The sequence below is a fragment of the Phoenix dactylifera genome, chromosome 7 (genome assembly GCF_051530095.1).
Source record: "Phoenix dactylifera cultivar Ajwa chromosome 7, Ajwa_hap1_PhDact_Kaust_v1.1, whole genome shotgun sequence".
Lineage (NCBI taxonomy): Eukaryota > Viridiplantae > Streptophyta > Magnoliopsida > Arecales > Arecaceae > Phoenix > Phoenix dactylifera.
This window is the reverse complement of record NC_143196.1, coordinates 4,847,251-4,875,068: the sequence shown is the minus strand read 5'-3', so window position 1 is coordinate 4,875,068 and position 27,818 is coordinate 4,847,251. Positions and strand designations below refer to the sequence as shown.

The 27,818-nt window shown below is 47.5% G+C and overlaps 2 protein-coding genes across 3 annotated transcripts; both read left to right on the top strand.

Annotated features, from left to right (window-relative positions):
* Positions 1-830: 830 nt before the first annotated feature.
* On the top strand, positions 831-11,678 carry LOC148702863 (uncharacterized). The gene is made up of 3 exons (XM_088700814.1): positions 831-1,154; positions 1,236-1,540; positions 11,675-11,678. The coding sequence occupies exons 1-3, from the start codon at positions 957-959 to the stop codon at positions 11,676-11,678; spliced, it is 507 nt and encodes a 168-aa protein (XP_088556940.1). The 5' UTR covers positions 831-956.
* A 265-nt stretch (positions 11,679-11,943) lies between these two features.
* Positions 11,944-26,710, top strand: LOC103705274 (transcription initiation factor TFIID subunit 4b-like). Of its 2 annotated transcripts, none has more exons than XM_008788933.5 (14): positions 11,944-12,219; positions 12,360-12,459; positions 15,311-15,870; positions 16,232-16,327; positions 16,523-17,521; positions 23,706-23,797; positions 23,916-24,003; positions 24,119-24,254; positions 24,363-24,418; positions 24,493-24,549; positions 24,624-24,767; positions 25,670-25,735; positions 25,820-26,078; positions 26,242-26,710. In XM_008788933.5, exons 1-14 carry the CDS (start codon positions 12,181-12,183, stop codon positions 26,412-26,414), a joined length of 2,865 nt encoding a protein of 954 aa, XP_008787155.1. In that variant the 5' UTR covers positions 11,944-12,180; the 3' UTR covers positions 26,415-26,710. The 2 variants fall into 2 exon arrangements, with proteins under 2 accessions (XP_008787155.1, XP_008787154.1); XM_008788932.5 differs by having other exon boundaries at positions 11,946-12,219; positions 23,688-23,797.
* The last annotated feature ends 1,108 nt before the right edge of the window (positions 26,711-27,818 follow it).

Below are 27,818 nucleotides of genomic sequence, written 5' to 3'. Positions count from 1 at the left end.
GTTTAAGAGTGGCGCCGACGCAACTGGTGCCGAACTCATGGCGTACCCTGACGGCCTTCCAGGTTCTCTGCCGCATGCACGAGGTTCCCGCCACCCTGAACGTCTTTTGAGAATGCTACGGCCTGAACGGCCACCCCCGGGACAGAGGGTGGTGGTGCTTTGCGGCGCGGCGAGGGTGCGGCCTCGTCAAGGAGGCTCCTTCCTCCATTCATGGCTGGAAGGAGCGTTTCTTTTTCATCGACGTAGATCCCTCTTGGGGAATCGGGACAACCTGGGAGACGCCGATGAAGTCCCCGATCGGCCTATCGAGGTTGTCGAGGGAGGAGTCCGATGGCGTCGCTGTCTTGAGGGGGTTGGTTGCCGAGGGCCGGCTCCCCCCGGTGGCTCGCCTTATTTCCGAGGATGCCTTGGTGAACGTCGGTCTGAGCTCGGTCCCCGCCGACCGTGAGCCCGCCACTACTTCTTCTTTTTAGCTCTTTTCTCCTCTTTCATTTCTTCTTTCCATCAGTTTTTCGGTTTCTAACCATCTCGTTCTTTTTGCAGAAATCGACGACGTCATGCAGTCGGACAAGGCAATGGCTGTTAGTAGGGCGTCCCTACTGGAAGCGGTCCGGAGAAAGAAACGGACTCCTCCGAGCGGGGTCCCACCGGCGAAGAAGCCCCGCCAGCAGGCGACTCCGACGCCGACAGACGGGTCCGGGCCCACCGATCAGGGGGACGCCGCGGGCTCGGACCGACAGTTGACGCCGCATCAGCCCTCCGGTGATGAGACTACCGTTTTTCTAGAGGTGTCATCCGGGCGCGCCCGAAAAGGCCGGGTCGGACGCGGTCGGTCCCCAGCCCGGCCTTCGACTCGGTCGGCTTCGGATGATACGGGAAGGAGGGGCGCGCCGAGGCCCCGGCCGAGCGGGACCCTGTCGATTTCTGGCGCGGCCCCCGCCCCGAGCACGGTCGGCATGACTCTCCCCCAAGCGATGGGTAAGGGTAAGGCTGCAGAACCACCATCCGGCTCCGGGGCGAAGTCGGGGTCGGCCTTCACTTTCGCCGGCGCCCGAAACCTCGTCGAGACGGTGCTGCTGGAGGGGGACCGTAGGCAGGTCCGGCAGATGGGTATCCCTGAAGTTGGAGCTGCCAGCTGCGTCTGTCTCATGTCGGTGAGTGTTCTTTTGGTCGCTCTCGTCATTTATAGGCTCTATTGATCCCCGTCTGACGCTCTCATTTTTCCTACCTCTTAGCTCGCCCAATACATGATCCGCCTGGAGGAGAGCCACGAGGAACAGGCGAGGCTTCTGGCGAGGGCCGAGAGCCGATTGAAAGCTGTAGAGGAGGGAGGCCGGGCTGCGGCGGGGAGGATGACCAGGGACCTCGAGACGAGGCTCCAGGTGGCCGAAGAGCGGGCACTCGGCTTCGCCGCCCTCGAGAGGCAACTGTTGGAGGCTCAGGAGCAACTCAAGGTTGCCTCGGGTCTCGAAAGCGAGATCAGGAAAGCGGAGGAGCGGGCCGAAAAGCAGTCCCGGAAGGCTGCCGACTTCCGGGAGAGGTGGGAGAAGGCCCAGCAGTCGGCCGACAACGCCCGCAACCGAACCCGATCTCTCGAAGCCAAGCTGGCCGAATTGAAGTCGGCCTTTGAGGGGACTCGTGCGAGCAACCAGGAGCTTCATTCGCGCCTGGAGGAGGCTGAGGCTGCTCGCGTCGCTGCCGAGGCGAAGCACATGGAGGCTCGGGCCGATCTGCTGAGGGTCTCTTCCGAGGCGGACGACCGGATTGTGGCGAAGGTCATGGAAGCGAAAGCTCAGATTACGGAGCGAGCGGAGGCGGCGCTGGCCGAGAAGAGCGCGGAAATCGGGCGTCAGGCGGTACAGGCCTATCGTCAGTCCGCCGAGTTCATCCGTGACATGTCAGACGCGGGGTCCGACTCCTTTGCCTTAGGCTTCGATGAAGGCCTGGCAAGGGTATCCGCTAAATACCCCGGAATTGACCTGAGTGGGGTCTCCCTCCTCGACTCCCCTCCGATGCCATTGCCTGCCGATTCTCCAACCGTCTCCCTACCCTTCGCGAACGCGCTCGCCGTTCCCGACCCAGGGGCTCCTCCAAGCTGACTCTCTGTACTTTTCTTTGTTCTTTTCTTTGTATGTTGGCGTTTTGCCACGTTGTATGGGTCTCGACCCTGATGCAACGAAAGTTAATGCAAACAAAGTGTTTCCTCATTTCACTTTCGTCCTTCCTCTTTTTAACTCCTGGTAGTGCCTCGCCGACTCCTGACTCTTGAAGTTCTTCCGGCGCTAGGCCAGGCATCCGAGGGTTAGGCCTCAGGAAATTCTTCCGGCGCTAGGCCGGGCATCCGAGGGTTAGGCCTCAGGAAATTCTTCCGGCGCTAGGCCGGGCATCCGAGGGTTAGGCCTCAGGAAATTCTTCCGGCGCTAGGCCGGGCATCCGAGGGTTAGGCCTCAGAAAATTCTTCCGGCGCTAGGCCAGGCATCCGAGGGTTAGGCCTCAGGAAATTCTTCCGGCGCTAGGCCAGGCATCCGAGGGTTAGGCCTCAGGAAATTCCGCTCGTTGGTCGGCCAAGGCTGGCGCAAGCCGAGGCGACCGGTCGGGGCTTCAGGCTAGTCTGCTCCCGGGATGATCATCGGGTTAGCCTGGCATCCGAGGACCGAGCCTCGGAGAATTCCGCTCGTTGGTCGGCCAAGGCTGGCGCAAGCCGAGGCGATCGGTCAGGGCTTCAGGCTAGTCTGCTCCCGGGATGATCATCGGGTTAGCCTGGCATCCGAGGGCCGAGCCTCGGGGAATTCCGCTCGTTGGTCGGCCAAGGCTGGCGCAAGCCGAGGCGACCGGTCGGGGCTTCAGGCTAGTCTGCTCCCGGGATGATCATCGGGTTAGCCTGGCATCCGAGGGCCGAGCCTCGGGGAATTCCGCTCGTTGGTCGGCCAAGGCTGGCGCAAGCCGAGGCGACCGGTCGGGGCTTCAGGCTAGTCTGCTCTCGGGATGATCATCGGATTAGCCCGGCATCCGAGGGCCGAGCCTCGGAGAATTCCGCTTGTTGGTCGGCCAAGGCTGGCGCAAGCCGAGGCGACCGGTCGGGGCTTCAAGCTAGTCTGCTCCCGGGATGGTCATCGGGTTAGCCTGGCATCCGAGGACCAAGCCTCGGGGAATTCCGCTCGTTGGTCGGCCAAGGCTGGCGCAAGCCGAGGCGACCGGTCGGGGCTTCAGGCTAGTCTGCTCCCGGGATGATCATCGGGTTAGCCCGGCATCCGAGGGCCGAGCCTCGGGAAATTCCGCTTGTTGGTCGGCCAAGGCTGGCGCAAGCCGAGGCAACCGGTCGGGGCTTCAGGCTAGTCCGCTCCCGGGATGGTCATCGGGTTAGCCTGGCATCCGAGGGCCGAGCCTCGGGGAATTCCGCTCGTTGGTCGGCCAAGGCTGGCGCAAGCCGAGGCGACCGGTTGGGGCTTCAGGCTAGTCTACTCCCGGGATGGTCATCGGGTTAGCCTGGCATCCGAGGACCGAGCCTCGGGGAATTCTGCTCGTTGGTCGGCCAAGGCTGGCGCAAGCCGAGGCGACCGGTCGGGGCTTCAGGCTAGTCTGCTCCCGGGATGATCATCGGGTTAGCCTGGCATCTGAGGGCCAAGCCTCGGGGAATTCCGCTCGTTGGTCGGCCAAGGCTGGCGCAAGCCGAGGCGACCGGTCGGGGCTTCAGGCTAGTCTGCTCCCGGGATGATCATCGGGTTAGCCTGGCATCCGAGGGCCAAGCCTCGGGGAATTCCGCTCGTTGGTCGGCCAAGGCTGGCGCAAGCCGAGGCGACCGGTCGGGGCTTCAGGCTAGTCTGCTCCCGGGATGATCATCGGGTTAGCCTGGCATCCGAGGGCCAAGCCTCGGAGAATTCCGCTCGTTGGTCGCGCCCCTATCACTTGCCGCTCGACGGGGTTTCTCCGTAGCCAGCTGCGATCGTGTTTCTCCTCCTCTCGAAGCGTCGCCTGGGGAACACCAGAAGGCCATTAAATGCTAATTGAGGCGTTACCTGGGAAATCGGACCGGCCAGTTGCTGCTTGCGGGGAGTGCCAGTTAAGCGGCCGCGATACGCACGTTCTTCGAGGCGGATGCGGCCTGGACGCGTGCGGAGATATGTGGGCCGCGGGATACACGCCGCCCGGAGTGTCCTGCACGAAGAATGCAATTAAGGAGAACGACGCTTAGGAGATCGTGGGGGGATAAACCTCGAGAGCCGGAACGGCTCCTGATTCGATGTGCCCGCATTTATTGGAGCCACCCGCATCGGAACGACCAGGGGGCCACAGTTTGGCTATAAATATAAGCGCAGGTGCGGTGGAGCCTGCCAAGCCGGAGCTGTTCAGGTTGCCATGGATCGTGGACCTCCTCTCCGGCGCGTGGCTGGGAAACCCCCGCCGGAGGAACGGGAGGCGCGCCCCTCGCAACTTCCGCCAACTAGTCGTTTCATCGGGGATCAACAGGGAGATTCTCTCCGGTGGAACTCCGCTCTAGGCGTTTCATCCGGGATCACATCCCCCCTCTTTTCAGTCCCACCTCCCGATTGAGCTCTGCGCTAGACGCTTCATCCGGGATCGCGCCTCCTCGCGCTCTTCTCCCTTGTATTCCTTTCCTCCCCTTCTCCTGGGGAGGACCGGAATATCCCTTGGATGTGGCGTTCCTCTAGAAGCAGTGCGAACTTCTTCGTCCGCGCTGGCTCTTCGTCTTTTGCGTGAAGCGTCGATGGCGCCTCCGGGGGGAAGCACCCACGTCCGGTGGGATTGCAGCTGCTTCGGATGGAGGGTTCGGGATCCCGGATCTTCAGCTCCACGGAGTCCCCACCTCTTTCTTACTTTCTTTACTCCCCAATTCCCCTCCGGGAATTCTTTGTAATCACACGAACACGCCATTGTAACCAGGAATTATTGAGATGAAAAGGACTATACATTTTTTGAACTGTCTTTCTGGCTTTGTCTTTCTACTGGCAATATACCCGCAGGTTAGCGGAATTCCAGCTCCTTGGAATTTCTCGACCATCTAGGGCCTCCAACTGGTAGGAGCCAGGTCGGTTTACCCAGCGAACCCTATACGGGCCTTCCCAATTTGGCGCCAGCTTCCCACCTTCCGCGGGTTGAGATGCTTTGGCTCGCCTTAGCACCAGATCTCCGATTCTGAAAAGTTTTGGTCGGACCTTGGAGTTATAATATCGGGCCACCCTCCGCTGATACATCACCATCCGGACCTGCGCCATTTCCCTCGCTTCTTCCAAGAGGTCCAGGTTCCCTCGGAGTTGCTCCGAATTGGCCTCGGGTCGGTGCGCAGCCACCCGGGGCGAGGGGAGTCCGAGCTCCACGGGGACAACCGCTTCCGTGCCATAGGTTAGGCTGAAAGGCGTCTCTCCGGTAGGGGTCCGATGCGTGGTCCGATACGCCCAAAGGACGTTCTCGAGTTCTTCGACCCAAGCTTGCCCCGTCCGACCGATTCACGCCTTAATTCCTTAGAGGATTGTCCGGTTTGTCACCTCGGCCTCACCGTTGGTTTGGGGATGCGACACAGATGTGAACCGATGCTCGATCCCGAACTCCTCGCAGAAGTCACGGAAATGCTTGTTGTCGAACTGTCGACCATTATCCGAGATGAGGACCCGGGGTACCCCAAATCGGACAATGATGTTTTTCTTCACGAACTTCCGGACTTGCGCCTCCGTGATAGTGGCCAGCGGCTCTGCCTCCACCCACTTGGTGAAGTAGTCGATTGCAACAATCAAGAATTTCTGCTGGGCTGAAGCGACGGGGAATGGTCCGAGGATATCCATTCCCCACTGTGCGAAGGGCCAGGGTGCGGTGATTGGTGCCAAGGGGACAGAAGGGACTCTCTGGACGTTGGCGTGGCGCTGGCAGGCGTCGCATTTCCGTACATAATCCTTTGAGTCCTCCAACAAGGTAGGCCAATAATAGCCTTGCCTCATGATCTTGTGCGCCAAGGACCTAGCCCCCGAGTGGGATCCGCAGACGCCCTCGTGGACTTCGCCGAGGACGTAGGCCGCCTCCGAGGGGCGGAGGCACCTTAAGAGGGGGGCGGTAAACGAGGTCCGATACAGCCTCCCTTCATAGAGTACGTAGTGGGCGGACTTCTTGACAAGTCGCCGAGCTTGATCTTCGTCTTCAGAGAGGATCCCTTCGGCGAGGTAGGCGACGAGCGGGTCCATCCAAGACGGCTCCGGATCAATCGCCATCACCGCTCCAGCCTCGCCGATGCTCGGGGCATCCAGGGTCTCCAGGTAGATTGCCCTCGACAAGTTGTGCGCCTCTGCACCCACCAAGCGGGACAACCTGTCGGCCCTGGCATTTTCGCTTCTGGGGACCTGCTGGATGTCGACACTGCCGAGGTCGGGAATGAGTGCTTGCACCTTCCGGACGTAGTTCTGCATGGTCGGGCTCCGGGCCTCGAACTCCCCACGGACCTGCCCGACCACCAGCTGGGAGTCGGTGAAAACCTTCAAACGCCGGATGCCGAGCTCCCCGGTGAGTTTGAGTCCCGCGACTAGGGCCTCGTATTCCGCCTCGTTGTTGGTAACTGGAAATCCAAACCTCAAGGCATACTCGGCTATCACTCCATCAGGACTGGTAAGGACCAGCCTGGCCCCTCCACCCTCGGGGTTCGACGACCCATCGATGTGAAGCGTCCAGGTCGGGAGGTCGAGGCTGGGCGTTTCCGGCGGTCTAGGTTCCGCCTCCTGCACCGTGCACTCAGCGAGGAAGTCCGCGAGCACCTGGGCCTTGATGGCGGGTCGAGGCTGGTAGCGGATGTCGAACTCACCGAGTTCTACTGCCCACTTCACCAGCCGTCCCGCATTCTCGGGGTTGCTGAGGATCTGTCGTAACGGTTGATCAGTTAAGAGGGTGACAGAATGGGCCTGGAAATAGGGGCGGAGCCTCCTGGTCGCGGTCAGCAGCGCGAAGGCGATCTTTTCAGCCTTCGTATACCGCGTCTCGGCGTCCCGTAGGACCCGGCTGATGTAGTACACAGGCTTCTGGAGCTTTGCCTCTTCCCGAACCAGCACCGCACTGACCGCGGTTGGGGAGACCGCCAGATAGAGGTAGAGCATCTTCCCTTCCTGCGGCTTGGATAGCAGGGGAGGAGACGCCAGGTATTCCTTGAGCTGGTCGAACGCTGCTTGACATTCGGCCGTCCAGAGGAAGTCTTTCGGGCGTTTTAACACCTTGAAGAATGGTTGGCAGCGTTCGGCCGATTTTGCCACAAATCGTCCGAGCGCGGCAACCCTTCCAGCGAGCTCCTGAACCTCCTTCACTTTGGTCGGAGGGGACATACCTTGGATAGCCTTGATTTTGTCCGGGTTGGCTTCGATACCCCGCTGGTTGACAATGAAACCGAGGAACCTCCCGGCCGAAGCGCCAAAGGCGCACTTCGCTGGGTTCAGCTTCATGCGAAACTTCCGCAAGGTGGTGAAAGTCTCCTCCAGATCCACGATGTGCTGGTCTGCCTGGCGGCTCTTCACCAGCATATCGTCCACGTACACCTCCATGTTCCGGCCGATTTGCTCTTTGAAGATTTTGTTGACAAGGCGCTGGTAAGTGGCGCCAGCGTTCTTCAGACCGAAGGGCATTACCTTGTAGCAGTACAGCCCCCGGTCCGTTATAAAGGCAGTTTTCTCCTCGTCCTGTGGGGCCATCATTATCTGGTTGTAACCGGAGAAGGCGTCCATGAAAGACAGCAGCTGATATCCGGAAGTCGCGTCGACCAGTTGGTCTATCCGCGGAAGCGGGAAGCTATCCTTAGGGCACGCCTTGTTCAAGTCGGTATAGTCGACGCACATCCTCCACTTCCCGCTCGCCTTCCGGACAAGTACAACATTTGCCAGCCACTCGGGGTAACTCACCTCCCTTATGAATCCTGCCTCCAAGAGTTTGTCTACCTCCTGGTCGACCACCCGGATCCGATCCGGGGCACAGTGTCTCTTCTTCTGCTTCACTGGCCGGTGGGTCGGGTCGACGTTGAGGGCGTGAGAAATGACCTCCGGGTCGATCCCAGGTACATCGGCCGCCGACCAGGCAAATACATCGGCATTGGCTCGGAGGAATTCCACCAACCGGGCCCGAGCTCCCGGGTCGAGATTGGCGCCGACCCGGACCACCCGGTCCCGGCGGCCTTCCTCGAGGGGAACTTCGACCACACCCTCGGCCGGCTCCCCCTGCCGCAAGGCCACCTCGTCTCTGGCATCAAGGGACTCGACGCTTAGGGCTTCTGCGGGCTTCTTCCCTTTGAGGGTCGCTAGGAAACATTGCCGTGCGGTCGGTTGGTCGCCTCGGACCTCTCCGATCCCGACCGCCGTGGGGAACCGCATGAGCAAGTGGTACGTAGAGACCACCGCGCGAAGGGCGTTCAGTCCGGGTCGTCCGAGGATAGCGTTGTAGGCCGAGGGAACACGGACGACCAAGAACCCGAGTCGCACCGTGGCTTCTGCGGGTGCGACGCCCGCAGTCACAGGCAGCTCAACAACACCTTCCGCCGGGACAGCGTCACCGGTGAATCCTATAAGGGGGGTGGATATTTTGTGCAACAATTGTCTGGACCAGCCCATCTTTTGGAAGGCCTCGTAAAACAAGATATCAGCTGAGCTTCCACTATCCACAAGAACACGCCTTACATCATAGTTTGCCATAGTGAGGGAGATCACCATGGCGTCATCGTGGGGGGTCTGAACCCCCTTTACATCCTCATCACAAAAGGTGATTACATTGCCGACCCTCTGCCTCTTTGCGACGGCCGCCCCTAATGCCTCCGTCGAGCCCCCTGCGTTCCTCACGGGCCGGGGGCAGCCCCCAGTGATAGTGTGGATCACCCCCGCAACGGGTCGATTCTGCTCCCGAGGCTCCGGAGGAGCCGGGTCGGCCGGACGCGGGTCTGCGGGGGGACGTCGGTCGCTCACATATCGACCGAGATGCCCCCGACGGATGAGAGCCTCGATCTCGTCCCGAAGCTGGAAGCAGTCCTCTGTGTCGTGGCCGTGGTCTCGGTGGTACTCACAGTACGCCCGGGAGGGCCTCTTCCCAGGTATCCTCCGCATCTGTCTCGAGGCCGGGAGGTCCTCCCGCCCCTTGATCTCCATAAGGATCTGGGCCCGGGGAGTCAGGAGAGGGGTGTACCGGTTGAAACGTCGGGGCGGAGAACGAGGGCGTGGGGCGCCGTGGTTCTTCGCCGACGACGGGCTTCTGCGCCGACGCTGGGGCGTCGGGCTCCTCCTCTGGCGTGCCTCTTTCCGCCTTTTCTTCCCAAGCTTTGGAGGGATTTCGACGGCCTCTTTGCTCCGGTGGGCGGCCGCCTCCTCGGCGTCCGCATACTGGTTCGCCCGGGACAACAGCTCTGGGAAGCTCCGCGGCAGGCGTTTGTCCAGGGAGAAGGTGAGTCTGCCCTTCCGGAAGCCACGCTTCAGGGCTGAAAGAGCTACCTCCTGACTCAGGTTCCGGACCTCCAGCGTAGCCCTGTTGAAGCGGGTAAGATAATCCCGCAGGCTTTCTCCCTCGTTTTGCCGGACATCAAAGAGGGAGTCGGAGACCAGTCGCCGCCGGCTACTGACGGCGAAATGAGTGATGAAGAGGCGGGTGAACTGGTCGAAGGACCGGATTGAGTCAGCCTCCAGCCCGGCGAACCACGCCCTCGCCGGGCCACGGAGGGTTGCCGGGAAAGCCTTGCAGAGAAGGGGATCTGATGCTCCGTGGAGGAGCATAAGGGTCCTGAAACTCTCGACGTGATCCCGCGGGTCCGCCGCCCCGTCATAGGGCTCGATCGCCGGCATTTTGAACCCCGGCGGATTCGGGGTCCGCAGGATCCTCGAGGCAAGCACCGGCTGGGAGGAGATCTCTAAGTCGGCGAAGGGATCTTTGGAATGGCCCTTCAGGACCTGGAGTTGTCGGTGGAGATCGTCCACCCGCCGGTCCAGGGAGTGCGACCGGTGGGTGGGAGACAAGGAGCGGCGAGAGGGGGACCGACTGGAGCGCGAGTTCCTCGAGGACTGGGGGGTCTGGGAACGCGCCCGGGCCCGCCTCTCGTACCCCGCGCAGCTCCGGTGGGAAGGTCCCGGCAGAATGGAGCGTGCTCGAGAATCCTCCTCGCGCCGGCGCTCCTCCCCATGGGAGAGGAAGGAGCGCGGGTTGAGGAGGACAGGCGAACGCTCAGGCAGCGGCGGCTCCTGAGCCCGCTGCGGCGCCCGGGACATCGCACCCTGCAGATTCTGCACCGCCTCCGCGAGGGTGCGAACCTGCTGGGTTAGCTGGTCGAACTGGGCGGCTTCGACCGTCTGAATGGGCGGTGGGGCGGTGGAGTGTTGCTGAGAGTGTGTTGGAGATGCAGCGGCCTCCCGACCAGAGGCGCGAGAGGCCCCGCGACCGGGAGCATTGGAAGCTCCACGACCACCTCGCCGTGCCATTACGATCGCTCTGAGATCCGGGCCCCTCCTTCTAGCGCCAACTGTTGCTGGGAGTCCAAACCGAGAACGATTGGCACAGCGGTGTGAATGGGGTTCCCTTGGAATTACTTCGATCGCACTCCGCCTTCCGTCGGGAGACCTGCAAGCAAGCCTCGCACCACCACCGGGGTAGTGGGGGCCCTCCGACGATCAAGTTAGGGGAGATCGAAGGAGAAGAAGAGGTAGCAGGTAAGATAATACTCTGGAAAATCTTGCTTACCCTCCCCTTCCCCCCCAGCCGCATTTATATCAGGCTGGGGGGTTTTTTTTGGGGATTGGTCATCGTGTGGCACGATGGGGTTGCCACTGACATGGTCGTTACAGGACGTCGTGGGGCAGCGCCGGGTACGGCCATGGCAGGGCGTAGTGGAGCTCCGCTTTGTACGGCTGTTACAGGGGATCGTGGGGCAGCGCCGGATACGGCCGTTGCAGTGAGTAGTGGAGCAGGGGGCCGCGGCGTGCCTCAGGGGAACAGTCTGTTGTTGTCAAGAGATTGCCGACTTGGGGTCGGATTGCTGGATCAAGGGGCAGCCGACCCGGGGTCGGGCTGCGGAGCCGAAGATATCCGACCCGGGGTCGGATTGCTGGACCAAGGGGCAGCCGACTCGGGGTCGGGCTGCGGAGCCGAAGATATCCGACCCGGGGTCGGATTGCTGGACCAAGGGGCAGCCGACTCGGGGTCGGGCTGCGGAGCCGAAGATATCCGACCCGAGGTCGGATTGCTGGATCAAGGGGCAGCCGTAGTCTTCCTGGGCGCGCGTGCCGGTCACGTAGGGCATGGTGGCTAAGTTCCCCCGTAACACAACCCAATCCACATAACCCATTTATTAAATAAATCAAGTTAAGTTAAACGGTTAAATAGATTTTTAATAGTTTAAATAGATTTATATATATTAAACAAGTTAAACATATTAGGTTAAACATGACAGAAATAGGTTAAATATATCTTAAATGGGTTAAATGGGTCGGGTTGTGAGCCGATCCAATTATTAAACGAGTCAAAATGGCTTAAACGAATCAAAAATTTAAACTTGAATCTAATCCATTTAATGAATAGATCTAGATGGGTTGATCTTTTTTTTTTTTGCTTTTACATTAGCATATATTCTCCAATACATTTTTTGTATTATTGAAAGATAGTCAAGAATTAGAGAAGGAAGATAATCCATAAACTATAAACTCAAGAAATATGGTTCCTTTTGCAGATAAATATGATTTATTACATATTTATTGTTTAAAAATTACTATTTAGACATATATCTATCAAATGATATTTGTTTATACAACATTGCCTCTCCAATTGTATTTTTAGTGTGCACCAAAAAAAAAAAATTTGTATTTTTAGCTGATGATGTTAAAGCATAATCAGTTTTTATTGTAAAATATATCATTTATTGATAAAATCTTAGCCATCCATCTTATATTCTTCCCTTTCTCTCTCTATATATATATATCGACCGTGCACCTGGTATGCGCACCGGTTGTGACCAGCGGCGTCCGTAACTCCGTAAGGATCGAAGCCCAAAGCCTCGCTGCTTCATCGCAAAACCCTGTCGGCCTCCCACCCTCCGCGAGCCGTCACGACTTGAAGCGGTGACCAGCTTCCGACCCTAGGCGCCTATAAAACCCCAGCCACCTTTGCCCCCTACCGAGCTCCGGGGCTTCGAGCCTCGCCGTAACGCTCCGCTCCCAAAATCCACAGCTCACCGCCATGGATCCATCCATCATGAAGCTCCTCGAAGACGACGAGGTTGTCCTCCTCCTCCTCCTCTCTTCCATCTCTTGGTTTTCTTATGCTAAAGCCTCACTCGATGCTAGCATATCGGAACATTGTGCCCTAATTGTTTTTCCGAGTGTTTTGACCTAAGATTGTTTGATGCTCGTGAGCAGGATGAGAGCATGCATTCTGGTGCGGATGTGGAGGCATTCACGGCTGCGCTGAATCGAGATATCGGAGGCGACGCTGCCGCCATCTCCCAGCCCGATGCTGGTAAAATCCATTTACTCTTTCGTTCTTTCATGAATTTTTCTTGGTTCAATTTTCCTCGTTTGAATTTTTTTTTTTTATGGCCGCTAGTATTGTATGAAGACTGGAATGCCACACAGATCATTATGAAGGTGTCTCCTTAAAAAGAAAAAGGAAAAAATTAAAACTTTTTCTTAAATCCCAGTTAGCAGGAGGAAAATGTGAATTTTGATGTGTGTGCAAAGGTTTAATGAGAAGGCAGTAAACATCATATAGGGTGGAAGGAGTGGTTATCTCTGCTCTATTTTCCTTTCTGTGAACAAGCCTGTATTTTTACAAGAAGATATTGCATTTTATTTGATGACAAATGTTCTGAAATGGCACAAGGAATCAGAGGCAGAATGGAGTTGGTTGATGAGACATAGAAGGTTAGCTGTCGTAATGGAATTATGGACTTAACAAATTGAACTTATTGAAGATATAGTGAATTCATTGAGGGAAGGATTCAGAGGGCAGTGGCTAAAAAGGTGATCATAGGAACAGAATTTCTAATATCAATCTGCAACCATAGGGTGTGCAACCAATTCTTTTATATGCTTTTGAGCAACCTCCCATTGGTGAACATTTTGCAAAGATCTTGGGCAAGCAATTGATTTATCAATTTGGTTGCCAGCACCTCCTGCCTTGGCATCTAAGGGTTCTTCCCTACAATAACCATGGTGAGGATTTAAGGATTTGCACCACCCCTTCCTCTTCAAGATTTATTAATTGAGTTACTTGTATTCTTGACAGATTTTTCAAAGTTATCGAGACTTTGTCTTCTAGGGCTTGTTTGGTTCGCGGGAAGTATTTTCCTCCAAGGGAATATGATTCCTGGGAATCAGATTCCTAGGAAGAGGATACCTAGGAAAGTACTTTTGGCATGTTTGGTTAACCATGGGAAAGTAACAAATTTCCAAAGTGCTTATGTTTGGTTGACCATCCACTTTCCTAGGAAAGTTAAGTATAATTCCTATTATGCCCTTAATAAAAATTAGGTCTTTAATGTCTCTTTAATGCTTCTTTAATGCTGAAGGGTCTTTTTGGGAAAAAATAAAAAAGGAGTGATTCCCACCACATGGGAAAGTAACTTTCCCATGTTTCTCATGGGAAAGACTTTCCCATGAAATGTGGGAATCATATTCCCATGGGAATACAACTTTCCCATCTCTCTCCTTTGAAAACTCCAACCAAACAAGAGGCATTTCATTACTTTCCCGTTGACCATACTTTCCCCCCTCCTTTTCCTGCGAACCAAACGAGCCCCTAGGATCTTCCTGTTGTGGAACTTAGATTGATAAGAATGAAAATCTTCTACGAAGATGTGCTAGTGTACCGTACCCACACTGTACTAGTGTGGCACCGGTATGGGGTCCAGTACCGAGACGACGAACCTTGGTTATAACATAAAACAATTTAAGTTAATATCACTAAATAGTTTTCATGTTAATTGCTATCTTTTCGGAGCTTGTGAGAGATTTCAGCATGTTTTATTTATCCTAATAAGAGAAAAAAATTAAAAAAGATAACAAAATGAACTTCAAGAGACAGCAGATTGAGATGACTGAACAATTGCTTGTTCCCCTGTTTTATTTTTTTACAAAAAAAATGAGTTTAATGCTTGAACATAGTTACTATAGAGAAGCATATATAAAAGGTGCAGGAATATAAACATTTAATAGTACTTGATATTAAAATAACATAGATGATCAGATATGTCTACAAGGTTTTCTATAGTGCCCCACCAATATATGTATGATAAGAAAATTTCACAATTTAGAGTTAAATATAGGTGAATATCTTATCATTCAATAAAAGTAACAAAGTTTTTGCATCCAAAAGGAAAAGAAAGAAAGAGACAAATCTGAAATTCTAAAAGGGATGTCTTTCAAAAAAATTATGAAAAATCATAAGAAGCATAGCTATGTAACTTTTAGTGCTGTTTGGGAAGGGTAGGATACCTGCCTCAATAAATGCCCATGTCCCCTGCCTCTTCTATCTTTTCCTTAATCAACAGGCCTAGCCCCATTCTATATTTTTGTCAATAAGTGGATCTCACTCCTCTCCTTAGCTACCAGCTAACATTCTCGCCACACAAAACCTCATATTTGTTTCTCCAATCCAACCCAGGCCCCTTTTCTATCTCTCTAATCCAAGTCTCCTAGCATCCAACACTTACCTCAAGAAGATCCTGGCATGGGACACCTTTATCTGATACAATATGTAAAATAGAAATGTATAGAATCATCCAAAATGTGCTGGCACTTGGAAATTCAATAAAATGGAAGTTTCTGGGTAAGCATTACACATGTTGTGGATCATTGGTCACAATAAAGAAGACAATTTTGATTGCTTTTCATGACAAAATGTGCCAAATCTATCACTAGGATGAGTTCCATGCAGCTGTATCCTTTTATTTGGTTCATGCATGCTCTTTATTTTTCCATATGATCATACGACACTTTACAAGATGCAAATAGCTCAATCTCTACTGAATTCTGTGGAAAGGGATATCTAATAGACAATTAACAATGGCCTTGCCAGATCTGGCTTTCATATTGAGGCCTGTATAGTGGTTAGCAAAAAATTCCCACTATGCTTTTAGCATGGTAGGCTTTTATTATCATCAGTCAGTACCCGTCAATTGGCAAAATGGTTATGTTAAACTTGACTGGATAATTATGCCTACTTTTTCATTTCATATAATTATGCAGAAAATGATATTGTTTATTTATTTTATCTTTATTTTTTCATATTGTGGTCGACCTTTTATTTTTAATTTATTTTATATTACTGATTTAACTTATTATAAGTTTTGACCTTTACATGACATCAGTGGGAGTATCATCCCAAGTAAGCAGTTCTGCATCAAACAAAATGCGAGGACAATGGGAAACTTGTACGCAGGAGGACAATCCTGGCCAGCAAATCCAACAAGAAGAAGAACACCATTTGCAGTCCTCAGAGCAGCAGTTATCTCAAACAGAGCCAACACAGCAAGAATCTGGCACCAAAGATCCAGATCCACAAGTTAACAGCCAACCAGAACATGACAGGTTGCTGTTACAACAAGAGCAATCTCATTCTGATAATCAGCAGCGACAGTCAGAATCGAATTCCCAACAATTTTCTGAAAAAGAGCAGGCCAACACGTCTGAGCAAACTACTGTTCAGGGCCCAGAACATGAGATTGGTCAGCATTCTGAGAGCCTGCAGCAGCATACAATGCAGCAGTTGAATAGTCAGCAAGCACCAGCTGCTAACCAAGCGAACAATGCAATGAAGAGGATGAAAGTTAATTCTAGCATACCATTCCACATGTTGATTCCAATCTTACGCCCACACCTTGACAAAGACAGATCCATGCAGCTTATGTCCATATTTTCAAAACTAAGGGTGGGTCTTTTGACAATCATATTCTTAATATTTGTGCTCTGCTATTTAGCTGGAGTCATGGTCATTTAAATCAGAACCCAGGCTTCAGAACTAGTTGGGCAAGATCACATATGATCTGTAAAATTCAGGGAGTTGGATAAATGCTGCATCTATATTATTTCTGATGGTGCAGTAGAAAAAGAAGAGAAAATGATTAGGTCATTGATATATAGGCGAACTCAATGAATTTGTCTAATTCAGGAAATTATAGGAATTGTTTGATTAATAACTTAAAATTTGCAGTAATACTGAGAACCATTTCCCACACCTCCTGGATAAAATCTGGACTCTGACTTTGCATTGCACTTGCTGTTTTCCCTAGACCAATGAAGTCAGCAAAGAAGACTTTTTAAGAGTCATAAGGAATATTGTTGGGGATCAGATGCTTAGGCAGGCAGCTCACAAAGTACAAATGCAGGTGAGTAGATCATGCATTTGATGGAGTTTTGGTTATTTTTACTTAATAATTTTGGAACTTATGATCCTTGATTAGAATAATTCGTTATACATGGTTTGTCATGCCAGCCCATCTAGATGCTACACACTTATTGTTCTGGTATTGGAATAAATTTAATTATTTTCACAATTTTCTTTTGTTAAAATCTGTCGGCAGCTTCATACCCAGGCCCAGGCAGCTCGAAATCTGCAAACAAATCCAAACCAATACTCCTTACAGACTGAAGCTTCTTCTCAGCAAATGGCATCTGGTGGTGCTCAACAGTTCATTGAGTCGCAATCAGTTCCACCTCTTCATTCAATGCCTTCATCTCAGAACCAGAAAGGCACCAGATCACCTCCACGCCAGTCTTATGTTCCTACTTCAACAGTCCAAATGCAGAATGATACTTCAAAACTTGATAGCAATAGTCAGAAGTCTCGAGAAATTGAAAAGAAGTCAGATGGGAAGGGGGTGCAGGTTACCCAGAATTATCCCAGTAATGTGAGTACGGCAAATCCAGAAAGAGACATTTCTATGAATTCGTTACAAGCAGTTAACAAGCAGCTGCAACACACAGAACTTCCACAGACGTCTTTCTCGATGTATGGAAGCACTCAAAGTAATTTTCATGCCCATGCATATCCTAGGCCATCTATCAGTTCTGCAACAACTTCTCTTAAATCTCAAACTCAAGATTCAGTTATGAGGCAAGCTCCACATCCTCAAGGAGTGGTTATGGTGCAGTCAGGGTCAACTCGGCCAATGAATGTAATGAACATGCCTAAATATGAAGTACAAAATACTACCAGTGAAACCAAGAGACTACATGGTGGATCTTTGACGAGCCATGCAACACCACAGCAAAGTCCAGGGGCACGGCAATTATCAGCGAACAAAGAGCAGCGGAACAGTGCTTTCCCGCCAATGCCTTTTGGGAAACAAGAAGTTGCTGATCAACCTTCGGAACCTCCTAGCAAGTCTCAATTCTCAACTTCAGAGGGCTCTTCATTTGTTTCACTGAATATTAACCAAAGAAATCAAAATCTTGGATCATCAAAGGAGGAAATATTAGAAAAACAGTCGTCTAAAATGGGATACTCTACACTTGCAAGTGTGATGGGAACAACTCAGGTTTCAAGTCCCATGGCAACCCATGGGGAACAAACCTTGCAGGTTAGCATTCACCATTATTTCTATGTTTCTTCATCCTTTGAGGCTAAGCATTTGAAATCATTTGTATGTCTTGAAATCAATTCTTTTTAAAACTGGAACTCTGAATTTATTGTTGAGCCATCAAAAAGTCAATATGGAAGACATTGCCTTTTGTCAATTAGATCTTTGTGTGCTATTTTCTATGACATTTCGTGCATTGTTGTCCTATTTTGCATTTAGTGATGGAAGTTTTTATAACTCAATTATATAGCTCATAACAAGGTTTGCCGAACCGGTATTGGGGCTCGTTCTGGCCGGCAACTGGTTCGGGACAGTACAAGTCCGTACTGTGCTATTCCTAAGCGTACCAAAAGAGAGAGAGAAGGGGGAGAGGGAGAAGGATAGAGAGGGAGAAGGAGGAGAGGAAGAAGAAGAGGAAGGGAGGGAGAGGATCGATCACGCGCGCATGAGAGATCTAGAGAGAGATTGATCTTATGTACCCCACCTTTTGGACCTTCGACACTGCGACATGCAACCTCAAAGACCATAGATAGGCGGCAGTCTTGCCCCCAATGGTCACCGGAGACAGTGGGAGCGAGACTAAGGATGGTGGCAAGGGCTAGATCGGTCTCCTTTTATGGCAAATAAGTGACTTAGGGTAGATCCAGAGGTCGTAGGTGATGATGAGTCCAATGCTAGCACCACATAGATCCCGTGCATCCCCAGCATCATAGATCTCAAGGGATGCTCGATAGCCGAGATCATGGTCTAGGGAGTGCGAATCTAGTAGTGAAGGAGGCCATGGATGATGGAAAACTTTTCAGAGGAGGAGAGTGTGATAGTGATGCTTGCCATCGCCTTGCCTCTTTCTTTCTTTCCTTTCCTTTCATCCTTCTTCGCTGGGCAAAGCCGTTGCTAGAGAAGGCAGCTGTGGTGAGGCTCACCATCATTGAACCTTGTCCTCCCCTTTTTCTCCATTCCCCCCCTTCTCAGAGTTTTGAGAACCCTCTAGAGGCTGCGCCCAAAAGGAAATAGATAGCCACATGTTGTGCATGATCTCTCATCATGGTGGAAGTGGGAGAGAGAGATCACGAGAGAGTGAGAGAGGGGGAGAGAGATGAGTGAAATTTGGGACTGCAGGGTCGAACCATCCTGGTCACTTGAACTGTCCGATTCTTGACTGCTTCGCTTCAGTATGCCCGATTTGGGACGGTTCTGCTAATTTTGGTTCATAATATAATAACTTACAGTTACTTTGGAGTTATTGAAGTTGGTAGAGCTCCATTATTTGTGGTACTCATTGCAAATACCTACCTAGTATATTTCAAACCGTTAGTGGCGCACATTTTATGCATATATTCACTATTTGGAATTTCGACAACATCATGGTTTCATACTACTATATTTAAAGTCAAAAGGGGGAAACTAGAAGAGAAGTCTTCAATCAAGGCATCATAACTTTTTTGGTTTTTAAAAGCTCATGTAGCCTTAATTGCATAGCATTCCAACAGTTGTAGGATGGAAACAAAAAAAGTGCTTTTTCATTACTCTTGAAAAAGGGTAAAGCAAAAGGAAATAATAATGAAGACTTTAGTATGTTGTACTTGTAGCCCTGTTTATACATTAAGATGCTGGGTCATTACCACTAAATGGTCCCTTGTGGAATTCAAGCCTATATATATTCTACCATATAACACCAACTCCTCTGTCACCATGCATGAGGAATGTTTGATCGTCCATTTCCCATCCTTGTGTTTCCCCATCCCAACTGCATTGGTTAGAGCATGTGGTTGTTAACTAAGAGTTGAAAGGTTTGAATCAAGGTCTGCCGTACCGGTACTGGTCAGCGTATCGGTGGCGGCCCGATACTGGTTCTGTACTGTCCTGTACCGGTCCGGTACTGGTTTCGTGATCCACGCTGGTCCGGCCTGGGACCGGTTCCGTACCGGTTCTCCAACGATAATCTACCGATATCGGATTCCACGCTGATCCGGTACCGGTCTCAGACTGGACCAGTACGTACCGGCCGGTATGGACCAATATGGCAGACCATAGTTTAAATCCTTGCTCTAGAATTTATTTTTTATTTATTTTTATAAATTTTATTATTAAAAATAAAATTGCACATGTTTCGCACATGACCTACTCTAGGTGGATACTACACCAACAATCTCATGTTGAAGGTGGTCATTCCAAGTTTTTGTTGAAGGCTGTATCGGTAATGATGATTTCTTTTATAAGTTGAGAGTTATTAGTTATCCAAAGATTTAAACAAGAGAGAGCCAAGAGAAAAGGTAAATAAAAAATGATGGAATTTGGCAGAAACTATACTTAAATGAGTTGCATATTGTGATTAGTTCCATATGAATTATGATATCTGGGAAATTTAGGTAGAATATTAGTAGCTTAGGATTACTAAGTCTTCCTCATGTTGGGAAGATTCCACCTTGGCTGGAGAGTATCTCCAGCCATGTTACCTCATAATTATATTAGTCTTGATCGGCACATTGCATACAACTATTCAAAGAACGATAAATTTTGTTCCGTTATCGTACCACAGAATCTGGAACAACTCTTATCATGCTGATGTATTATGCAATGCAAGCCTATTCATGCATGCAAATAACAAGGCAAATGATCTAGACCTTTGTAACAATTCAATAATTTCAATCCATGTACCAAAAAGTTTATTTCTTTCAGTGATCATATCAAAAGAAATGGTGAGAGATAAAGATGGTAACAATTACTACTATAATTTTATCACAAAGCTTCTTTTACAAGATCTGAGTGTGGAAAGTTTTGTTAACCCAGATTGAAAATTTAGCCAATATAGACTATCAAGTTTTTTGGGGGTTTCAGTTTGCTTCTATTGAAAAGTTATCAAAGACTTGAGATTCTAGAAGTCAATAAGTGATTTTAAAAGCTATAAATGGTGGATAAAATGGAGAAGATTCTTGATAAATTTATTCAGCAAAAGATGCCATGATTTGTGGGTGTCCTAGTAAAGATGATAACAGGAAGACTTGAATTTCCATATGAAGAATGTAATAGAGAAGGTTTGTAGAAAAGTTGAGTGCAGTATGAGGGGAAATAGTTTATATATTTGTAGAGAAAGAAAGGTGAAGAAACAAAGTTAAGAAAAGAAAGAGAGCATAATTTAGATTTTACAACTTCCAGTTGAGGAGAATACCATAACTTGCTAATGACCCTAGATGACTTTTCAATGACCCGTCAAATGCTTACTTTTTGACTAGTCAAGATGATTCTTCAGTGACCTATCACATCATGTCCTTTCAACAGGTAATAACTCTTTGTGCCATAATTATTTAAAAACCTTAAGATCATGGCTTCCTTGGTGACTATTTAATTACTCATAATTGATGGTATATTAAAAAAAGTATATTAAGTCCTAACATCATCACAAAACATTCACCAATTTATACTAAATCTACTCTGTAACTAACGAGGTGTCGTATCAAGTTCGTTCTGGGTCTAACACGTTACAAACCATCTTATCATCAAAGAAATAAGGAGCATGTATTAGCATGATTTTAATGAATCGGTTGCTTTTGTTACTTCAAATATTATGGTGATATTATGTTGATTGCACCATTTACTTCAAACTTCAATGTTAAATGCATTATGATGCTAACGATGCTAGTGTTGCAATGGAAAAGATAGATTGCGGATATTGGTGATATCTGTTGCAGTGTTATTAATACAAGTGTTGATGATGCTGTTTGCATATCCTAGATAAGATCATTGACTACATTCGTTAAAGTTATCTTGTAAGATAATTGTCTTGTTTGGATAAGAAAGGTGAACAGTGTGGCTAATGTCCTGGGAAGGTTGAAGTATGTCTTTAGATTTATTTTTACCATGATTTCTGACGATAACATTAATACCAAAGATAAATGCTTTTTTTAATTACTTAAAAGTTAAGAAGGTCAATTTGGAATAGCATTCAATCTTAACATACTATCTTGATATCAGTTAGAACTAGCAAAAACTTTGTCAACTGTGATTATAACTATGACAATAAATTTCCCTTCTTTTCACCATAACTAGGGGTGACTATAGGAAATTTGACTCACCTAGTCAAGGAGATTTATTTGCCTATCTACCTTGTTAGTTGGCAGGATTTTATGTTCTTATAAATGACAAAATCAACAGAATTCCCTAAACTTTTTTCAACTCTTTTTCAAAATGAAGAACTGCTCTTATCTGTAGTCAAATGCTTGTGACTCCGTAGAGATGGCAAAGAACAACACACTCTAATATAATCTTCAAAGACCGTTAAATTTAACTTCTTTATTCTTTTTTGGCTAGTCCATGTTTCACCACCAAGGATCGTTGTGCCAGTATTAGGGCTCGTACCAATCAACCGGCGGCACAGTTCGGTATTGCCCCCATGTCGTTCTATACTGGGCCCATACCAACACAGTAGAGGGGGGAAGAGGGAGCATGGGAGGGAGGGAGAGGAAAGAAGGGAGGTGAGAGACAGTGAAGGCCGGTGGAGTGCAGTCCGAAACGATAGAGAGGGTGGGAGAGAGGAAGAACGTGAGAGAGGAAAAGCGAGAGCGAGAGAGAGAGGGAAGGAGAGGGAGAGGGAGAGAGATGGCCCCCTCTGGCGGCCTCCATCTTTCTTCCTTCTCTCTCTCCCCCTCCCCTCCCCCCCGCTCTCTCTCTTTTCCTCTCCTTCCTTCTTCCTCTCCTCCTCCATGGCTCGGTACGTTCTGAACCAAGCAGTTCGGGATAGTTCCACATTCCTTGTTCACCACAGAATAATTTATTCACGGCATTTGCCTATTATAATTTCTCAATTTTAGAAAGAGATGGGCACATGTTGTGGACTAGTAGTTGCATTATCAAATCTTTAGGTTCTGAGTGCTACAAGTAAGCCATTGACTGGGGTACAAGTGTATTATTATTATTATTATTAAAAGGAGAAGAGATGCAGAATTTTAGATGCTCTTCTCTTCTTCAACAGAAGGCTAAAAGTTATTGTACATCTTAATCATGCTAATAATTAATTCTAAGCAGTTTAATGAAGAGAAGGATTTATCTATTAGAGCTGCTTTCTTTTTGATAAATCAGTTTGTTGATTACGCTATCTAATAAGAATTATGTTTAGCTTCCTTTTCTCTTTTGGTGGTGAAAGTGCACTATATTATGCTTTCACCGAGGAGACATTACACATCCACTCCCAAGAGGTAGCTTACTTGAAGTGGCATCCTGCTGCACATCTTAGGCATCCAAACATGCAAACTGTCAAGCCACTTTCCATGGGTTGCTAGTGTGTGCAGACTTACAAGAGCCCTCAAATGATCCTACTTGAGGTAGCTTACTTGGGTTTCCATGGAATGTTGATTCCGATAAATCTTGTCTGTTTTACTTGGCTTTTGGCCTCTTTCAATCTCCCACCAAGCTTGAAGAATCCATTCAGCATGTATTGATGAGTAGCATACATGTCAGACACTTACTAAACAAAAAAATTTCATTTCAATAAAATTTAAATATTGCTGGACTTTAACCTCTGGAATTCAGGTCAAGTTCTAGAATCGATTCAAGCGCCACTAATTTACTCTCCTTTTCATGCACATAAAAGAAGTCATAATAATTAGAATTTAGAATATTTGAAGTCAATGTGATACAATACTTGATTGGGCTTTATCAATAGAGGAGCACTCTGTTAATTGTATAGAAGCTAAAACACTGTAACAAAATTACCTATTTAATGTTATTCAATTATGTAGTACTGAAAATACTTAATCAGCATTTTTTGCCTATCTATGACCCTATCAATTTTTTCCCTCTTGCCCAAAGTAAATGGTCAGTTATGTTGTTATCTAACTCTATTTTCCATCTCCATGCAAAACTGCCAGCTGCATGGCCTTTAGTATCATTATATCATTAGATTCATTACTTAGCATTCTAATATCTTGACCTGCTTACACGCCTTAAGAAAACACGTGAGAGGGCAGGATATGTGGTATGCTAAATTGCTCATTCTTTATAGGTATATCTGTGGAATATTGTAGAATATTGTTCTAAATTACTGAACTACTTGCTTTTATATTACTAGAAAAATTTTCTTGTTTTTTTTTTTCACCCTTGTAAAACAGCATTTCCATGTAATGTAACATAAATATCTTAGCACTTGTAAACTCTTTTGGCCACAACTTAGAATCGGATGCAATCTCAGATTTTATCTGGTACGAAAACTCCCCAAAAGAAACCGTCTGCTGGACAGAAGAAGCCGCATGAAGCACTAGGCACTACCCCACCCACGTCCAGGTTAGCCTCATGCCTTTAGTGTGCAGTTTTCATTCATAGTTCATTTGATCTTATTCGTACTTCAATCTTTTTTAGTTCTGTTATTTACTTCCACAAATCTTTTAAATTATACCATTAGCAAAAAGCAAAAGACATCTGGGGCCTTTCTTGATCAAAGCATTGAACAACTAAATGATGTTACAGCTGTTAGTGGAGTTAACCTGAGGGTATGAACTTTATCTCTCGCATTTCTTTACAGAGAATTTGTGCTTTTAGTTATTTGATTAGTTCATTATTAAATAATTTACTGTTAGAAACTTAACTTCCCACTGATTCTTTTAGGAAGAGGAAGAACAACTATTAACTGCCCCCAAGGAGGAGAACCGAGCTTCAGAAGCAACTAGAAGAGTTGTACAAGAGGAAGAAGAACGGTTGATTCTGCAGAATGGTCCCCTTCAGAAAAAGCTAGCAAATATCAGTTACCAACTTTTGCACCTGAACCAGATACAATTCCTTTTCTAATTACATTTAAGATGTTATGGAAGTTGTAGAACATGAAGCAAATGATTAATTGTGTTTGTGGCAGTGTCCGGATGTGGTTTAAAGGGCATAAGCAGTGATGTGGAGCGTTGCTTGTCAATGGTGAAATATTACCTATTAATTTCCTTTCTTAAGGTTGAATTGATGTCCTAATTTCATTTGGTTTTATTTTGCAGTGTGTGGAAGAGCGTTTGCAGGGTTTGATAAGTTATCTAATAAGACTGTCGAAACAGGTAAATATTCTTTACCCCTTAATCTTAGCCTCTTGTTATCTTCCATCTTCTAACTATGTTGTATTTGTCAATAGAGGGTTGATATTGAGAAGACAAGACATCGACTTGTCATTACTTCAGACGTTCGACGCCAGATTTTGTTAATGAACAAGAAAGCTAAGGAGGAGTGGGACAAAAAGCAGGCTGAAGAAGCTGAAAAGCTCCGTAAACTAAATGAAGTAAGTAGTTGGGTGTCTTATTATTTCTTACTGAACTTTGTTCTGTCACACTATTGGCATCATTTACTTCTTCAGCAAAATATTCCCTTAAGTTTGTCTTATTTTTATTTTGATGCTTGCTTCTCTATTTCTAGCTGTCTTTAGTAAATCTTTGTTCAACTTTCAAAGTTCTGGATGTTTTTTCCTTCTAGCTTTTTCTTTTTTTTGATCTAGTGTTCATAGGATAAGATGTGCTTAATTTTAAGAAATTATGATTGTAAGCCAGTTCATTAATCTTCCATTAACTTCTTATGATTTTATAGTGGAAAAAATGTGAGTACCAAGGAAGTCTTCAATTAAAACTCCGCAATGTTTGAGGTCTAGCAGTTAGCTTTCACAAAGGCCAAGAAGGGAGAACAGAGTGTGAATGGATATGAAAATTGAATTGTTTAAAATCAAAGAGATAGCCCATGTACAAAGGAAGGTCCAGAGAATCTGGAACTGGGTGTGGATTAATATATTTATTAACCTAGTACGATATAAGAGATAGGCAGTCCACCATGTAGCCGATAAATGTGATTCTATATCCTCATTCACCATAGCATTTTCAGTGAAAATGACCATCAAATCTTGGAAGAAAACTTGAAGCATTGGTCTGTGGAAGTTTTCCCGGTCCACACAAAATGAGATTAACATCTCTGAGCCAGGCATCCCTGCACTTCTATTTATAAATCTAGCCACTAGTTTTGATTATGAATGAAACTAAGCAGTTTTTAGGAGTCAAAATATCGCCTCAGACTTTTCTGTGTGCTGTGTTCCTTCAATTTTGTTTATGTTATTTATAAATTCAAGCATGTCCGTGAAGAGAATTGTAAATGAACAAAATCTATATTAGCTATTATTTTCCTCATCTGGAATCACAGGTGGAGGGGAATGCAGGGGCTGATGCTGACAAGGATAAGGATGAAGGGCGTTCAAAGACCCTTAAGGTATCATTCTTTGAAACTCTTGTTCTTTATTAGGAGAGTTGTCCATGTCCTTTTTCCACTGAAGAATTTCTCCACTGCATGCAGGCCAACAAGGAAGAGGATGATAAGATGAGAACAACAGCTGCAAATGTCGCTGCCCGAGTTGCTGTTGGGGGAGATGATATGCTTTCAAAGTGGCAACTCATGGCTGAGCAGGCTCGGCAGAAACGTGAAGGACTGGATGGAGCCTCTGGTTCACAGTCCGGTAAAACTACCACTGGCAAGCCTTTATCAAGCTTTGGAAGAATTTCAAGAGAACAGAAAGAAGCTGAAAAGAAAGGTTCATCTGCTGCTGCTGTATCTGGTAAGAGTGATGCACTCTTTTTCCTTTACTGTCTTAAAGAATAGTTATAAATTACAAAGCATGCAGTTCAACTTGGGTTGGGTGCATGTCCCTATCCTGGAGAAAAGATTGAACTTTGAAGAACCACCGATGAATACTAAACATCTCTATTTTAATGTCCTAGGCGGCATAAGGAAATTTGGGAGAAGCACAGCGGCGGTGCCCCTTCCAAGAATGGCACACAACATTTCTGTCAAGGATGTGATCGCAGCCCTTGAGAGGGAGCCTCAGATGTCAAAATCAACTCTAATCTATCGATTGTATGAGAGATTATCTGGTGATTCTGCAGCACAGTAGTTTGAATTTGGACAACAGCAAGCATGTCCAACCAGTTGAACCATTGTTTGCCGTTCTTAGATTCAGGATGTTTGCCACCTTCGAGTATGGAATTCAGCAGCACCCATCCTGAAGGTTATAGGGGCAAAGATTAGGAAAGTACGACTATTTGTATAGGAATCAACTACTGTATATTTATCTTATCTGTTCTTGAAAATGTAATTTGTATATTATATTAATACATCATAATATACTGTAACATTTGTGGGTAGAGGGAGAGAGAGAAACTCCAGCCCCAGAGGATTTCTGTGTTGAAATTTTTTTTCTTTATAGCTTATAGATGAGTTGTCATATCGATAGATATAATATCTGGTGGAAAATACTTTATCCTTTTACTGTCCAGATTCTAAAAACTGCGAGAGCATCCGCAGTGGGAGTGTTGCCTGTGGAGACTCTCTTAATTGAAAGAAGAGCAAAGCAGTCAGCTGCAGTATTCTGTGCGATCTGTAGCTGAATTGTATTTCGGTAATCCAACCAACCTGACTCCATTTCCGGCCAACGGACCCAGTGTTATGGCTTATGGGAACGACCACTCTGCACGCCTCATGGTAATCTGTGGGAAACTGCAACCTCACATATGCAATATGTGTCAGAAGAAGTATGGGAAGTAGAACCTTGCATCAATGGATTTTTTTTTTTATTTAAATGTTGCCTATATTTCTTGATAAATAGAATCCAACTTTGGGAGCTAGACTTTGTTTCCTCTTTCAGAATAAGAACTGAGCTGATAAAGAAGTATTCATCAAAGGTGAAGTAAACTATGGGAGGTGGGTAAAGAGGTAGGATGTACAAAGATGTGCTTGGTATACAAATGCAAATCCGGACTCGGTAAAGCATTACATGGCAAGAAATGTGTTGCTGTATTTTGTCAGGCCATAATTTTTTGGAATTTAAGCTAGAAGGCTTGTGGCTTCCTTAGTTTGGTTCATTAAATCAGAAGACAACATCTAGCCTTGTAAAAGAAAAAAAGAGGTTTTTTGCGTACATATCTTTCTAAATATTTGAATTCACATGAATACCTTCATATTTGCATATATATATATATATATATATATATATATATATATATATATATATATATATATATATATATATATAATATTTATTTTGTATGTTTTTTTTTTATATGTGTACTCATGCCATCTAACGCCGTTAAGAAGTTAGCGGTTTAAAATTGAATTGACAAAAATGCTCTTAACGGGTAAGCATGTAAAAAGAAACGTGGATATACATGTAAATAGTAATTTTGGAGAATATCCATGCAATTTCATATATTAAAGAGGGTATACAGGTAAACAAAATTTTTTGGTTTTTTGCATAAATATCCTTCTAAATAAGTATATATTTTTTGATAACATGGATAAT